The sequence below is a fragment of the Plectropomus leopardus genome, chromosome 10 (assembly GCF_026936395.1).
Source record: "Plectropomus leopardus strain MGB_pleo_1.0 chromosome 10, ASM2693639v1, whole genome shotgun sequence".
Classification (NCBI taxonomy): Eukaryota; Metazoa; Chordata; class Actinopteri; order Perciformes; family Serranidae; genus Plectropomus; species Plectropomus leopardus.
In genome coordinates this window covers 35231671-35248651 of record NC_142185.1, presented here as the reverse complement: position 1 = coordinate 35248651, position 16981 = coordinate 35231671, and the positions used below count along the sequence as shown (strand labels likewise).

General features: G+C 39.6%; 1 protein-coding gene across 10 annotated transcripts in view; it reads left to right on the top strand.

Moving 5' to 3' along the window:
• The window catches only part of dgkh (diacylglycerol kinase, eta), an 85474-nt gene that overhangs the window by 35618 nt on the left and 32875 nt on the right, over positions 1 to 16981 (top strand). For 9 of the 10 annotated variants that reach the window (XM_088083734.1, XM_088083736.1, XM_088083735.1 and 6 more), the window contains 4 exons: positions 3350 to 3454; positions 8077 to 8209; positions 13869 to 13975; positions 15307 to 15432. In XM_088083734.1, the coding sequence (XP_087939860.1) occupies positions 3350 to 3454; positions 8077 to 8209; positions 13869 to 13975; positions 15307 to 15432 (471 nt within the window). Of the gene's footprint in view, positions 1 to 3349; positions 3455 to 8076; positions 8210 to 13868; positions 13976 to 15306; positions 15433 to 16981 lie in introns of those variants that run through there. The other variant, XM_088083739.1, reaches the window with a different exon arrangement.

Genomic DNA, 16981 nt, shown 5'->3' with positions numbered 1-16981 from the left:
TTTTCGTAACCATAACCAAGTGTTTTGTGCAACAACCAAACCGTATGTCATCCACAGGGTTGTTAAAATGTTAAGAAATCTCAGCTACAAATGAACATACAAATGTTGTGTATTTGAGGTTTTCAGAAACGTTCGATGCCAACATTTATTCTGCTGAATGGAGACACGGTCGGGACACGATGTTCAGGCATGACAAGATATTGATTAGAGATCTCCGGACAGATTGCTTACAAGAGTTATTGAGGTTATTGATCAGGGAGCTGGTTGTCAGGCGCGTGTTTCAGGGACAACATGTTGTCTGCACAGACAGTACAAGAAAAATATTTCAACTAAAGTATCAAAATAGTAAATAATATTAATACAAGTGGCATTTTTAAAAGGGGAAAAAATAAGTAAACAGTAATACGTTCAGAGTCTTTTTTAAATGTAGTTAAACAGCGAGCAAACATTGTAGATTTTTTTTCTGATTGTTGTCTTTATATTCTTCTTTTGGGCTTAAATTAACCCCATCAAACCTGAGTAAATTTATTTGATTTCTTTAACAAAAATATTGGAAGAAGGCAATAAGCAACTCAACTGAAAATTACCTGGAAATAAGTAGAACTTACATTTTTTTCTGTAGCTTAATTAAAAAATATAATTATGCTAACTATAAACAGTTTTCTGGACATTTTCCCTTTTTTGTTCCTTTTAAACTCATTTTCGGGGCATTTTCTTGTCCGTTCTAATTTCTTGCAAATATTTTTTGCAGTCACATCATTTTTCCCCCCTTTTTTAAAGAAATCAAAGCTCCTTGAGGGAATTTTCTTTAAATTTCGTATAAATGTTCAGTCGGGTAAGGATGCACAAATTAGACTTTGCTGGTCATAGATTGAAGGTCAAGGTCACTGAATTTGCATTTGTCTTGTTTTTTTGAAGGTTATGTTTCATTTTAATGTTATTGTCACAATGAATGTGAATGGAAAGTAAATTCTCAAAATGCTATTATGTGTCGTCAACTTTGACATACGAATTTTCGGCAAATGCAGACCGTCTTTGCAGTGTTGGAGAAAGTTGTTGCATTAACTGTGTCACAATTTTATATAATCCTGCTTAGATCCAAACGTTCACAAAGCTGTGACTTCTATTTTAATAAGAAAGATATGCGTTTTGTAGTTCAGATGCAATATTTTAATCTTTATAAAATCATCTGCTGTCCTTGAAAATGTCGATACGTCGTGTCGGCGTCCTCTGCAGGCAACGCATGGCTGTAAACCAGATGGTCAGTCTGCAACAGTTGCCTTCATGCAGAAAGAAAAGCAGTTTTACAGCAGATTTATCTTAAATACCCCAACATGCACACACACACACACACACTCGTGCACATCACACACACACACGGCGTGCACCTGCTGCTCTCCGCACGCTGAAACAGCCTCGGGGGCTGCTGGTCTAACAGAACAGAGACGGAGTCGGACGTGCAGGAGAGTCCCTCTGAGGAGCCGGTTTACTTTGTCACAGAATCATTCATGGAAGTGAAGACGTTTCCTTCACTGTTTTCACGCTTTCACTCCATTTTTTTTGCACTGATGGATGTGTTCAGTCTGCAGGATGTGTGGGTCACAGTTAAAACCCCCGTAAAGCCAGGACGGGTGTAATTCAAGATCTGCAGCGGCTGAATGTTTGTATAAATTCAAATTACGTGAATAGATGGCATAAAAAAATCGGTGAGCGCTTTGTTGGAGAATGAGGAGCACGACAAACTGTTTCCATCACGGCGGGTTTCCATCACAGATTAGCACAAAATTTAAGTGATATTTCTGAAATGTTGATAAAATTGTAGCATGGCGATGGATTTTCAGAATATCAGCAGGTTTATTTCTATTGCAGCCACCGTGTTAGTCGTCAGCTGTAGGCGTGTTACGTGAGCGATAACGGAAAGGTAAACCACGTATGAGGGATTTCTGGGAGCTGATAGTCCACGATTTCACAGAGGAATTGTAGATTCAAAACCTCCGGATGATTCGCTCAACTTTTGAAGAGTTACGAGATGCAATAACAGCTGCCTCTGCGTCATGCCTGCATGTTTTTGTGGATGTCATGTGACTCTTTTGGGAACATCATCTGACCCTTAAAAGCGAAAAAAGTGTTTCCATTGCAGTTTTGTGAAAATGCCTCTTCGAATCGTCTGAAATACCACCTTATGTAAGCGTAACAACTTATTGGCGATAAATTGGAGTTTTTCGAAATTTCCATTGGTCATATTTTATATTTGCATGTAGTACATTGAAAATAATTCTTTTTTTTGTGGGGTTTGTTTTTCATCTAAAAACATAGTGGCATCGTGACAAAAAAACTGGCATTTAAAAGCTTAAAATTCAGAAAATTAATGAATATTTGATATTTATGATTGATGCTGAGTTAAAAGATGGACTCAATGAAAGTAGAAAATCATATTAATGTATGTATATATATATATAGATATTTTTTTATAGCGCATGTTGTGAGCAGAGTGGTATGGATGTGTGTAATATTATAGCGGGCTCTAAGGGGTTAAAAGAGGACGTGGAAGTGTTTGGTAACTTGCTGAAGAGCTGCAATTAATCATAAATAGAATTTCATCAACGTAACTGCAGCGACATGAATATTGATTAGTGAGATGTTGCTGTGCATGCATGTGCCTGCATGTTTGTGTGTGTGTGCGAATGCATGCGTGTGTTTGCGCGTGTGTGTGCATGCATGTGTGTGTGTGTGTGCACGTGCCTCACTTGTCTCTCGATAAGGTGGATGAGTAAACAAAGGACAGTTAGAAAGAGGTGGAGGGAAAGAAGAGATGAGGGAGCATAAATAAGTGATGGGCTGTTGAAAGGGTGCTGTATGTCTGTAGGGTTATCTACAGGGAGACTGTCCTTAAACACACACACACACACACACACACACACACACACACACACACACACACACACAGAGGGAGGACAGGAGAGGGGGAGGCAGAGGGGGGAGAGAAGCTCTTAGCCTTTACTGAGGCGCTTCGCCTGTCAGCACATATCTGCCTCAAAGCAACATGAAGAGCTGAGAGCGAGAGAGGGGAAATGCTGCTGGAGCGAAGGAAAAGACTAACTCAAGAAGGTGTTAGAGGACGAGTGAGCCGGAGTCAATGAGAAAGAGAGGGAGAGACGGAGAGACGGAGAGAGGGAGGGGGCTCCTCATCCTGTCTCTCCCTTAAAGACGAAGCCGGTGTCTCTCTCTCCTCTCAGTGGCACCGCAGGCTGAGCAGGAGCGCTGCTGAAATTCATCTCTCGCTGTCTTTTTTATTTTTTATTTTTGAGCTTCTCCCTCACCGCATCCCTCGCTTCTCTCCCTCCTCCAGGTGATCACTCCGTTCCGTAGGCTCATCCTCTGCGCCGAGAACAGGAAAGAGATGGAGGACTGGATCAGCTCGCTCAAGTCCGTCCAGTCCAGAGAGCATTACGAGGTAAGGGGACCTTTTTTTTTCCCAAAATCAGCAGATGTGTGAGAGTTTGTGTTTGGCGGCGAGGAGAGAGAGAAGGAGAGAAGGAGAGAAGGAGAGAGGGAGAGAGGGAGAGAGGGAGGTGCAGGAACAAAAGATCTGGGTTTAGGCGAATCCTCTTTTGGAGATTTTGACTGTGGTTTTGTCATTTTGATAAAGGATGTGTCTGAAAGTCATCGTGTTAATGTTGGGTACAAAGAGAGAGCGAGTATGCAGAGCTCAGATGGGTGTTTAACCCTTTGAAACCTGGAGCAACATCACTTTTAATGTGCTGCTTTCAGACGCCTTTCACAGGTATTTAAACCTTTGAGCAAATCTGTGCGTTTTTTTTTTTTCAAAAGCACGTAAAAAGGCTATGAGAAATTGCAATAAATTAGTAGATTTAGCAAAAGTATTTGTAAAAAGCTTGGGAAAAATGTTTAGAGAAAACAGAAAAGATGGGGAAAAATCTTGGGGGGAAAGAAAAGCTCGGGAAAATGTAGAGGAAAAAATAACTATGGAAAAAAGAACAAAGATAGGGAAAACCTTTATTTCAAATGAAACTTATTACATTTTTAAAATTTTAAAGAATTTATATGACTTTTAAGCACTTTATTTGAGTCATTAAAAAACTTAAATAAAAAAATGTATTTTCTTTATTAGTATTATAATTACTGGGGGTTTTTTTGACAAATTTCAGGTAATTTTCTTGCATTTTTTACAAATTTGTCTCTAATTTTTGGGTCATTTCTTTAGTTTCTCATTGCCTTCTTCCCGTGTTTTTGAAAGAAATCAAGCCAGTTTGCTCGGGTTTCAAAGGGTTAACAAGCTGCGTGAGAACACTGAAGGCAACTGGGGATTTAAAAAGTTGTTTATGCAGAAGCGACACACCGACTCCGAGCCCCAAAGCACCAGCGAACATGGACAGGCACGCATGGATGCACGTGCACGGTCACAGGTGTGCAGCTCTACAGTCACAGATACAGTAACACACACACACACACACACACACACACACACACACACACACACACACACACACATTATAATCAGGATCAAAGCTGTGTGTTGTTTACCTGTAACTCGCATAAAATCTGATTCTGCGTTTCTGTCTCCTCTTTATGACTTAAACAGCAGTGATTGTGTGATTTTGATGCACGTCTTTGTTATTCGGGACATTATTTCTGCAGGAATCTAGAAAACAGGCGACTTGTGCGCCGTTGTTTTGATTTGAATCCCTCAAACGGACTGATAATATTCCAGCGTCAGCGAAAAGATGCGGGAGGAATGTGAATCTGGGCTGCGTGTTGACAGCGAGGGGAGAAGGGGAGCGCAGGAAGACGGCAGTACTGCATCTTAATGGCTTTTATTTGGGAGGGAAATCTTATATAAGACCCCATCCCTCACCCCCTTTACTGCACTGCAATGCAGCAGCACCCCCAGAGCTCACACACTACCGGGTAAACACGTGTGCACACACACGCGCACAGAAGAAGTCAATGCATCAGCCTTTAATGACTGTGTTGTGAGATTCTTGAGCGTCCCAGTTTATAGGCACCTGTTACAATCTGACTTATGAAACACAAACCGGGTGCAGGGCTGCGCCAGCTGCTGCAGACGCAACGCCCACACTGGTACAGCGCTCCACATCAGCCTGAGCAACACCGTGGGCTCGGTCTATACGCTGATGTGTAAGGAAGCATCTGATTTTCCTCACCAGCGACCTCGTTACAGAAAAACATCCTCACTGCCTGTCCTGTCTGAACTTTAGTCTCAAAGTTTGGAAATTCCTTTCTTGCTTTTGTAGAGTTGTTTTGTAAAGTTGTGTCCTGTGAAGTGTTGCAGCGACATACCGGTTTTAAGGTATGATATGAAAGTTGGTACTTGTCATACCATATATATGTGCTTATCGCTGATATTTGTAGAAAATACAACTTAATTTATTATTTTAGCTATTTTCAAAGGGGAGTTTTCATGCACACTCCCATTTTTAAAAAAGAGTTCAAGTTTTAACTGCAGTAATAAGACGTTTTTTCAACCAAACTTCAGTTTTCATTGCTTTAAGGGTCGCCTGGACTGATGATAATAATTCTGTAATACCGTGAAGCCCGGATATTTTCTGAGACAGTTATTGCACCGTGTCTTTTCTCAGGCCTCCTGTCTTATCTTAACTTTAAAGGATCCGTGTGCAGGAGTTTGAGGATATATTGGAAATGAATATAAGGTCAGGACCACGCTGCCTGTGTGAGCTGTGCTGGTGAAGCGTCTCAGCTGCTTGTCCGTCGCAGCAAAACATAGAGAGAAACAGTATCTCGCCGATTTTTTTTCCGTGTGCCACGTTCTGATTGCGGTGTGTGGTTGTCAACAGAAACAGACAGTGAAAACTGAATAAGTGTTTTAATAATTATATTGACTCTATACCAACTTTTATTACGGTTTCAATGTCTTTATCTGTCACAGACATGAGGAAATACAAATATATCTGTTTTACTACAAATTTCGTGCTTCCATTTCAAAATAAAAGTCCTAACAACATCTCTGTTGACAGAATCCCATCAGTTGTTGACACAAGGCATTTTATTGTGAAAGAACCAAGTCATTGACAATGCAGGAACTTGCACATCTTCATAAATGAGTCGAATATGTGTCTATGAATGTGGAAATACAGAACTCATAGCCGCAGGCAGCTCTGCAGGAGCGCTGCAGCAACAACGCTGCCAGTGTGGACACAGCGAGCGTGCAACACGCTGCAGGTCAGCGAGGTAGCTGTCACGTGCTGCTCACACGCGTGTTCCAGGTGGAACATTATAGCTACGGCAGTAAAACAATTAATTTTTCAAATCGCAATTTATCACTGAATTTCAGTCATCAGTAGTGATTGATTGAGAATTAAAAAGACAGCATTGTCACTTTCAGGCAGTCGAGTTTAGCGTTCAGCTGCTTTATGTGTGAAACTATTTTTCTCTGTGACGGTAACACATGACTGATCCCAACATGCCGACCTGAAGACGTCGCTTATAAAGAGCCGAGTCCTCCACCATGTGGATGGGTGTGCAGTCAGTCTGCACACGTGCAGCAGCGCTGTAGTTAACGTCTCTGCTTTAGCTTCGTCCTCACGCCTGTGGACATTCACTCTCCACAATAAAGCTTTGGTGATGTGGCTGCTCGCTGACATCAGTCTGATTGGCTGCACCTGTGTGCTCAGCTCGCAGGTGGGAGCGTTTTCAAAACTTTTTAGGGACCCTAATATGCAGAAAGATTCAAATACAATAGGCAAAAATGACACGTTTGTACTGCATGCAAAACATGTGACCCAAACTGCATGGCACTGGCATAAAGTGGGCGTTTCTGTAAAGGGGAGACTCGTGAGAACCCACAGACTGGCCATGCTGTCTTTCTTTGCCAAAATTTAGCCGAAATTTTGAGAATTGCTTAACCCTTTTCTTAAGAGGTGCGCGTGACATGGTTGGTAGAGCTGGACTCCTCAGGTCTTAGTTTGATATCAGTATAATCACTTGCTTTAAAACTCAGCCCGGTGCCGATAAGCAAATGAGCACAGAGAAATATTATCGTCAGGAGAAGCTAAAACAAAATGAATGAATGGACTGAATGTCAAAAGGTGTTGATTTGTGTCTGCTGCTGGAAACTGTTGGATAAATGTTTTTTATTCTTATTTTTCAGGTTAAATAATTATACTGTTTGCATTTATAATGACAACAATCAGAAACAGTAAAATGCATTCATGTGTAATGAAACATGCAGTAGATATGACATGGTCAGACCCACAGAATCTGCAGATTTATTTATTTTATTTTATTGTTTTTCTCAGCCGTGATCCCGAATCAAAAATCTGTGAACAGGGTACATTCGGTCTTGAAAAAAATGGAAAAAAAAGTATACATGCAATTTGCAAATAGCAATTTCCAAGTCTGAAAAAGGTTTGGAAAATTAAATATACCCTGAAAGTTTTGGAGAAATCATGGAATTACGTTTCACAAAGCTGTATGATAACACATGGTGTATTCAAGCACCATCAGGAATTTAAAAATCCAATCATAGTTTCTGTTTATGTGGTGTCTAATTGTGATAAATGGTGTATTTTTGTGATATTTAAAGAAAAAATAAAAGAAATTTAAAGAAAAAAAATCAGCAAATTATTTTTTCAAAAAATTGCCCAAAAAACATCTATAAAAATTGTAGGCCTGCAGGTTTGGAGGGAATGTTTTCATGAAAAAAAACACCACATCTTTTGAAAGAAATTAAAATTGTCAATTTGTTTTCTCATCATATTGCAAAATATAGAGAAAAATAAGGCCAATTTTTTAAATAAAAAACATGCCTTTCAGTCTCCACTCGTTTTCTTTAAAAAAAATCCCCCCAAATTTAAAGAAATTAATTCTTTTAATGACGATATATTTTAATCCACAATAATAATTTAAAAATCTGCAAAAAATCTTGAGAGATGTGGTTGAAATTCTGCAGACGCAGCTTCTGTGTGGGTCTGGTCATGGAGTTTTTCCTTGTCATGATGATGTAGTGGACTGTGCTTGCCTTTCTGTGACTGTCATCCCAGTGCTGCCAACCTGTTTTAACCTCTCCTTTGCCAGACGGCACAGTTTAATGTGGAACATTTCTCAGGGATGCACAACTGGTACGCCTGCTCCCATGCACGGCCCACCTTTTGCAACGTCTGTAAAGACAGCTTGTCTGGGGTCACGTCTCACGGCCTCTCCTGCGAAGGTAGGCAGCACACACACACACACACACACACACACACACACATATGACACATGCTTACTGTCAAACATGTGAAGGCAATTCTTTTTAGACATTTTTTCTTACATAGCAACCTTTTCACACTTGGCCTTTTGAAGATGCTCTCACTCATTTCTGGCTCTTCTGACTCTTGTGTTGCGTTCAGTAGCTTTTCTCAAGCATTTAAACCTTTGAAATATGACAAAAGTTGATGGAAAAAAGGAAACTGGCAACATGGCATTAAATGTTCTGCAAATTGCAAAAAAAAAAAAAAGTTTAAGTTGACAAGAAAATGTTCCCAATCTAAAACTTTAGCGACACTGTAAAAAGAAACTCTTATTTAAACCTAACCTGGGTAATTTCTTGTGAAGTTCCTGATTAACATGTTTTTAAAATATATCAAGCCATTTTGCTCTGGTTTCAAAGGGTTAATTAACAGGGACACTAAAGATACATAATGTTATATTCAGATTAATAAGAAATTCAGCAAATTTAATGTAGAAGGAATGATTTTAATTTGGTGATAATTTATGTTAAAGCAACCCAACAAACATGGATCAAAACAGCTCTGTGTGTGAATGTGTGCGTGCGTTAGTCATGACTGGCATTGACAAGCGTTATGTTACGTGTCGGTGTAAAATGTTTGTGATCCATTCAGCGTTCACATCTTGTTGCATCGTGTGAAGGAGCGTGCGTGAATATACGAGGACGCGCCTTGAGGTGAGAGAAGCACTGTAGGGTTGCAGCAGATCATTTGAAGTGCCAGCCTGTGAGTTGGCAGGTCTGTAGGAAGGTATATGTTGTGTAAGGACTCGTGAGTCACTGAAGTGAGAAAACTCTTTGTTCGGATGTCTGTCCAAGTGCAGCAGATTGGATATAGCGGCGCGGTCTTTGAAACGCTGTCGGTGGTGGAGTGAGATGCCCATCAAACTGTAGAGCCAGCAGAGAGAGTGAAAAGAGCTGGTGGTGAACTGCCATTAACGCCGGCACACTCTCCCTCCATATGCTTTCATGTCATACTGTGTGTTAGATACTGTGTAGCGCTGACTCACGCTATTTGAATTTCTTTTCTTGCATACTTCCATTTACCCAACGGGAAAAAAGCTGTTAACAGATCCTGTGAATGACGCCACGTCTCCTCACCTCCTCTGTGAAAGAACACCAAAGTGTTAAGAGGAACGAGGTTCACACTATATTTTTGCTTTCTTTTTAGCTGCTGCAGTGTCAGCAACACGCAGCAGACCTTAATGAGCACCATCTGCATATCTCTTCTCCTAATTTTGCTAATGTTCCCCCGTGAGTGCGTGCACGTGTGCCGGTGCACATAGTCCGTGCATGTGAGCGCGGTTTGGTGCGTGAAGAGCCTCTCTACACAGTGCTCATTATCCTCTACAATGGGACCCTCTCACATCCAGAGCAGAAAGCAAAAGAAAAAAAGACATAGAGAGATGGAGAGTCATTACAGCGGCATCAAACGCTGATCTGAATCAGCTTATTCTGCTACACACACACACACACACACACACACACACACACACACACACACTTGAGCCCTGTATTGGCTTCATGAAGATTTCCTCTGACATAAAGCTGGCACAACATCAGATTTTCAGTACATGGCCAAAATAATTCACAATAATGGCACGACTCTGAAATCTAAAGAAAATTTGAAAGAAAAGAAATAATAATGCCAAGAATCCAATTCATACTATTACTATATCCAATTCATACTATTCATTCTGCCTGTGTCGGAGGTCTGCGCTGTCAGAGATCCACGCTGCCAGCCTGTGTTGGAGATCGGCGCTGTCCGAGATCCACGCTGCTAGCTGCTGTGTCAGAGATCCGTCCTTTTAGAGATTCGTGCTGCCAGCCTCTGTGTTGGAGATCCACGCTGCTAGCTGCTGTGACGGAGATCCGTGCTGTCGGAGATCCGCGCTGCCAGCTGCCCTTTTGGAGATATGTGCTGTGGAAAATCCATGCTGCTCCATTCAGTTTGTCTCACTGCGCTGCTGTCCGACAATCAGCTGTTTCATCCACAACAATGCTGCTGGTTATCAAATTCTTCAACCAAAATAGATATTTTTTTTCTTTTAAACTGTATGTAAAATGATATATGGTTGTACTACCTAAAACAAACAACAACAACAAAAAAACAGGCAATGAGCAATTTAAGAAGAAATTACCCAAAAAATTTAAAAAGCATATTAAAAAAATAAATAAAATTACAAGAAAAATACTTGAGAAATAGCCAAAAAAAAGACAAGTTAAAGACAAAAACAAGGAAAGTATAGATAATAATGGCTTCATTGTGTGAGCTCATTTACTCAAGGTGATGAAGTTATTAACCTCATGTTGAGAAAACTTTTTTTTAAAGGACTTTTTTTTTTCCTTTTTAAAAAACATTTTTAACCTATTTTTTTAATTGCTTTTTTGGGTTTTTTTACTGGTGCAAAATTAAAACAGTGGTGACTTTATGGTCACAAAACAAACAAACAAGTCAAACACACACATACAAGGACAGAAAAGGAAATAAGCTGACGCACAGAGCTTGATGGGGTTTATAAAAATTTAAATTAAAAAACAAATAATTACCATTAACATTTTACATTAACTGTCACTTAAATTAACATAATCAAAATTGTTGTATGGATAATCTGTTTGATGTTAAACATTGAAGAGAGAAGAAAAAAATAAAAATTCATAACAATACTACTACTACTAATGATAATAATAATAATAACAATAATAATAAATAAATAGCTGCAGCGACAGTGAGAGGAGGATGTTCAACCACGAGAAGGAGAAACAGTGTGAGAACGGTAGAAAGAGGGAGAGAAGAAGAGAGACAGCGAGCGTCTCTATTAAACGTGGAGAGCAGCCGGCCAAACAGTTTCACAGCAATCAGCGCAGCTTAAATTTCCCTTCGATTTCCTGCGCAGGACGCTCGCTGGGGATTGATTCGTGCTACCAAGCCACACACACACACACACACACACACACACACACACACACACACACACACACACACACACACACACACAGTGTTTTCCTCCAGTCTGGCTGGTGGATGCTCTGGGTTTTGGCCATTAACAGGCAGCAGTATCAAGTCCTCTGAATTCTCTTAATGCTCTGCTAATGCTCCCTAACAGCATTTAGCGGCAGACTAGATTGAAACGTCAATTGTTGCTCCCGGATATGACTCTGACTTTGTATATCTGTAGACCTCCTAATGACACGAGAGTCTATGTGTGTGTGCGTGTGTGTGCGTGTGTGCGTGTGTGTGTGTGTGTGTGTGTGTGTGTGTGTGTGTGTGAGAGCACGGGTGGGGCGGCTGGAAAGCAAAGTTCCTCGGTGCACAGACATTATTCATGAGTCGGCTAAGTGCCTGGTCCTTAATGGAGAATAAGGCGAGTGCGTTCTCCGTGTGCCGGTACATCTTCACAGGAAATATTCACGCTCTATTTACATTTCTCTCTTCTTTCTCATTCAGAACATTAAATACATTAAAGTCACGTGTGAAAGTGCTTCATATACATGCTGAGACAACCTTGACACGTAGACAGACATTAACCCTTTGAAACCTGGATCCACATCGCCTTTCTTGTAATGCGTTCAAACACCTTTTACCAGCTACCTGTATGGATTGGTTTGATTTCTTTAGAAAACGTGAGGAAAAAGGCAGGGAGCAACTTGGCAAGAAAAGTAACACACACACAAAAAAATAAATAAAACGAGGGGAGAATTATTATCCAAAAAATAGAGAAAAATATATGCTTTTTTTTTATTTTCAGCACTTTTAGGGTTTTTTTTTTGTTTTTTGAACTTTTTTTGCATATTTTAAGATAATTTTCTTGTATTTTTTTACTTTATTTATATTTTGCTAAGTTTTGGGCAATGTCTTGTTAAGTTAGTTGCTTGTTACCTCGTACCCATGTTTTTCAAAAAAATTTGACCAATTTGCTTTTTTAAAAAAATTTTGTAAGACTGGTTGTATGAGGTTCTTATGCATAGACAATATATGACATATTGTAGACATCAGTTGTTAATTCCTCCAGTTTGGAGAAACAGGAGTTTAGAGTTTGACACTAAGGCTGTGGATGGGCTCACCAACAAAAATGCATTTTAGCCACCTAAAAAAGTCACTAATCAACTAAAAAGAAATCAGTATCAGTTTAAAGCCAGACATTATGAAGAGCAGTGATTTAACATCGCTGAACATGAGCTGCTGGTCTGCTGCTTCCTCTTTACTCTTTCAGTGTTTCAGTGATGCTTTCATGCCTCTAAACTTCTTAAACTTTGATGAATGAGTGGAAGAAAAATATATCATCCATGTGGTCGTCTGCTTGGTCCTTATGTTCCCGCTCTGCTAATGTGTTGAGGCTGCAGAGGATAATGTTGGAGCTGATTACATGACGCATTGTGCACACGGCAAAGTGAGCAGAAACACATGCATGTTAAAGTGAGCGGCTGCACAGACGTGCGGTTTTAACGGTAATCCAGCAGGTAGCTTTGAACATGGAGCTGGATCAGTCTGCAGGGTTCAGGTCCTGCTTAGCATGTAGGCTTCGTGTTGCTGCTCACAGATAAACGGATTGAAGCTGAAGTCCTCTGGCTTTGCTTCTATCTGTCAGATATGTGAGTGCAGAGCAGGCTGAGGGAGGTTAGTAATTACAGCCACTGACATCTCATTAGGGCTGATTCATTAGAGGGCTGTACTTCGCAGGGTGTGTCTGTTTCTGGATCATGCATCAGTGTCCCGTTTTAACAGCCTGTGAAGACAAAAAAAACTGAATTAGGCATGCATGATTTTATATTTTGCCAATATACACTATTCCAATATTTTTTAGATTGTTTTGGCTGACTGCCGATTCTGATAATAGTTAATGCCCAAATGTTTTTTCCCCTAATTGCTGAGAATATCAACAACTTCTTACAAAAACACGACAAAAAAGGCAATGACACAAGAGAAACGAGAGGGAAAGTAGTAGATTTAGAAAATTATTTTAAAAAATATAGAGAAAAAAATCCTTAAAACTACATCTCTAATTATCAGAATATATATTCAAAATTATTTTACAGAGTTATTATCATTTTTAAGGCAGTTATTTTCCTTTAGTTTCGTTTCGCTTTCGCTTTGTTTTTGTTGGCTAATTTTAAGGTAATTTCTGTGACTTTTTATGAATTTCTTGCTCGTTTCTGAGTCTTTTCCTCTTGAGTTGCTTATTGCTTCTTTACATGTTTTGGAAACAAAAATCAAGCCTGTTTACCCTGGCTTCAAAGGGTTAACCTATTGTTAACCCTTTCATTTCATACTTATCTTCCGATACTCATTACGTGTCTATCATTATGCACCCTACCATAAAAATCAGTGAAATTTAGCATTTTAGGCACAGTTAACTTCTTAAAAATACCTCCTCAGTGTCTGATAATGTCTCTTCATGAAGAAAATATCATTTTGTTTTAGAAGAAATACGACTCGAACTCTGTTCATGGCCACTCATTCAAACACAACTAATGTTTATTCTTGTAATGTAGCGCCACATTATGAAGCTCATGAGTGTTAACTGCTGTTAAAGGTGTAAAACATTATCACTCTAATGTGTGTGTGTGTGTGTGTGTGTGTGTCTGTGTCTGTGTTTTTCAGTGTGCAAATTCAAAGCCCACAAACGCTGTGCTGTCAGAGCCACTAACAACTGTAAATGGACGACCCTGGCCTCCATAGGGAAGGATATTATTGAGGATGAAGACGGGGTAAGTGTGTGTGTGTGTGTGTGTGTGTGTGTGTGTGTGTGAGTGAGTGTGTGTGTGACATTACACACATACACATTATTGCATTAGGTTTTCATACCTTTAGGACAGGGGTGTCAAACATACGGTCGGCAGGCAATAACCGGCCCTTTAAAGTGTCCAGTGTGGACCACTGAAGGCTTTTGCACACTCACTATTAGGCAGGTTTCCATTAACACTCAAACTGTGCAAACTGAAACTGCGAATATCAAATAGGCACAAAGGAAACTAAAGTTTTACGCTCACATGAGGTGATATTTGAGGTCATTCAAAAAAAGCCATATTTTTATTTTTCAGTCTTTCCTAGGTCACATGATGCTGTGTCTGTGTGCTTGTCAGTAGGAACTGGCTCCCTCATGATGCAGCAGGAGCTACAAGAGCTGTTATTGCATCACATAACTCTGAGAAAGTTGAGTGGATCATCTGGAAGTTTTGAATCCACGATTCCTCTGTGAAATCGTGGACTATCAGCTCCCAGAAATCCCTCATACGTGGCCGCTCTCACGTATAAGGGGCTCACCTTTCCATTATCGCTCGCATAAAACGCAGACAAGCACGTAACCATAGCATCATGTGACTTATAAAAGCCAAAAAAAGTGTTGCAGTTTTGCAAAATATGGCCGTTTTTAATCACCCAAAATATGCCCAGTGACTACTAGACTGACTGAATGTGAGAAAACTGAGATATTATTGTTGAAATTGCACTTTTTTTCCCTAAGATATCTCTGTTTGTAAATGGATAAATATTTTCAGAATGTACTTCTTTACTTAAAATGATAAAATGATTTTAATTGCCATTTAAAGGTTCTTACGTTATGGTTTCACTGGTCTGGTAAAACTTCAGGTTGAGCTGTAAGCGTCCCGTGAACTAAAATGACTTTGGCAGTCCTGCTTCAGGAGCTGCTAAATGTTTAAGTACGTCATTAGCCTCGCTTTCTGTTCACAGTTTGTGACCTATGATGGTTAAAAATACGTTCTGGAGGCTTTTAAAAGCAAGACATTTTTATTTTATATATTATGTAATAATGCAGTGCGATAAAAAAAGAGTGAGCTTCGCCACAACTCGTCGATGCTCGTGGATTTGTCAGTGTCAGAAAAAGCAGAGAGATTTGTAGCCAGTGGCAACAGAGCAAAGTGTTTTCCTCAAGAAATGACAGATAAAAGTCGACAGCGTAAAGTGTTTCACATTTTCTGAACTGTGTGTGTGTGTGTGTGTGTGTGTGTGTGTGTGTGTGTGTGTGTGTGTGTGTGTGTGTGTGTGTGTGTGTGTGTGTGTGTGTGTGTTGAACCTACAGATTGCGATGCCTCACCAGTGGTTGGAAGGCAACCTGCCCGTCAGTGCCAAGTGTGCCGTGTGTGATAAGACGTGTGGCAGCGTACTGAGACTGCAGGACTGGCGCTGCCTCTGGTGCAAAGCGATGGTGAGACATCTGTCGCTTAACCCTTCGACATCAGTTTTCTTGTGCTGCCTTCAGACGCCTTTCACAAGCTGTTTTACCCCTTTAAACCCGAGCATTTGTTTTTTTGTTGTTTTTTTTTTAGACATTTAGACAATGGCAAGAAAATTGACAAAACATGACAATAATTTTCCTTAAAAAATTGTTTTAAAAAAGAGGGGAGGATTAATAGAGAATGATCTTTGAAAGGGGAAAATGTCTAGAAAACTATGTAATTAAATTAAATTGAATAATTATCATAATTTTAAATGTAAAATTGTGTTACAGAAAAAGTGTATTAAAGTTTTTTACAGCGCCTTTTAGGTAATTTGATTGTTTGTTTGGGGTTTTTTTGTTTTTGATTTTTTTAAATTTTATTTATTTTTCGCTTATATTGAGGTTATTTTTTTGTAGCTTTTTCGTTTTTTTTCTAATGTATTACTACTTTTTGGGCCATGTCTTGTTAAGTTGTCCGTTGCTAATCAAACCAGTTTGCTCAGGTCTTAAAGCGTTGATGCTTCATTTGTTGGACTAAACTCAAACAAGTAGCAGTAGTTTCTGAGTCGGGAAGTCGTTTCTCCGACTTCATAGTGTTCATGAGCTTTGAGGACGTAAAGTAGGAACAACATGGAAGCTACAGAGGAGATTGGTTGGATTTTAATGCTCAGAGCATTTAAACAAGAGGTTGAGAGCTGTTTCCAGTTTATTTATATTTTAATATATTATGTTATTTAGTATATATTTTATATATTGTATTTTTATATTTAATCTAGGTCTCTCCACATGGACAGCAGTTAACACTGATACCATGTTATACATGAAAATTGATTTTTAATATATGAATTAATGAAAAAGTTTCTTACCATTTACCAAACATTGACTTTTGCCCGTCATGTTTATGTATTTATGGCATTAAGTCAGCAATTCATGCTAAAAAATAATGTTTTGTCAATGTTAGTACACTCTCCTGCCATGCTTTATGGTTAAAGGTTTACTTCCTTGCTACAGCTCATAGATGCAGACACTAAAATGTGCAACAAATAAAAGTTATTTATAGCTTCTAGGAACACAATATATAATTATTTAGCGTCAATTGTTGACACTGTTTCCATTCTTTCTGCCATTTATGACTGTGGAGGGCCGTTCACATGCTCATAACTGATAAATACGGTAAATACAATATTTCTGAGGAGCACATGAAGGCAGCATCATATCTCAAAATGATTACGTCATTGTTTTCGTTAACTGTTTGCAGCATGTTGTAGCTGCAGCTGTTAATTTTGCGTGCGTGCAACCTGGCTTCTGGCTTTGGCAGAAGGTCATCTGGCTGACCTTTCTTTACCTGCTGCCACGGCGACTCGCACCAGATAAGCAGGACGGATGGTCATGGAGCAACACCAGCAACCTTTCCGTTAGTTTACCTCCTCAGGGTCTGAGGATTATAAACTCACTGCCCTCCATGCTGCTTTCATGTGATGTTGTGACACACCAGTAAGAAAGCAGGAAGGTATATTCTTCTGCTGCAGAGCTGGTG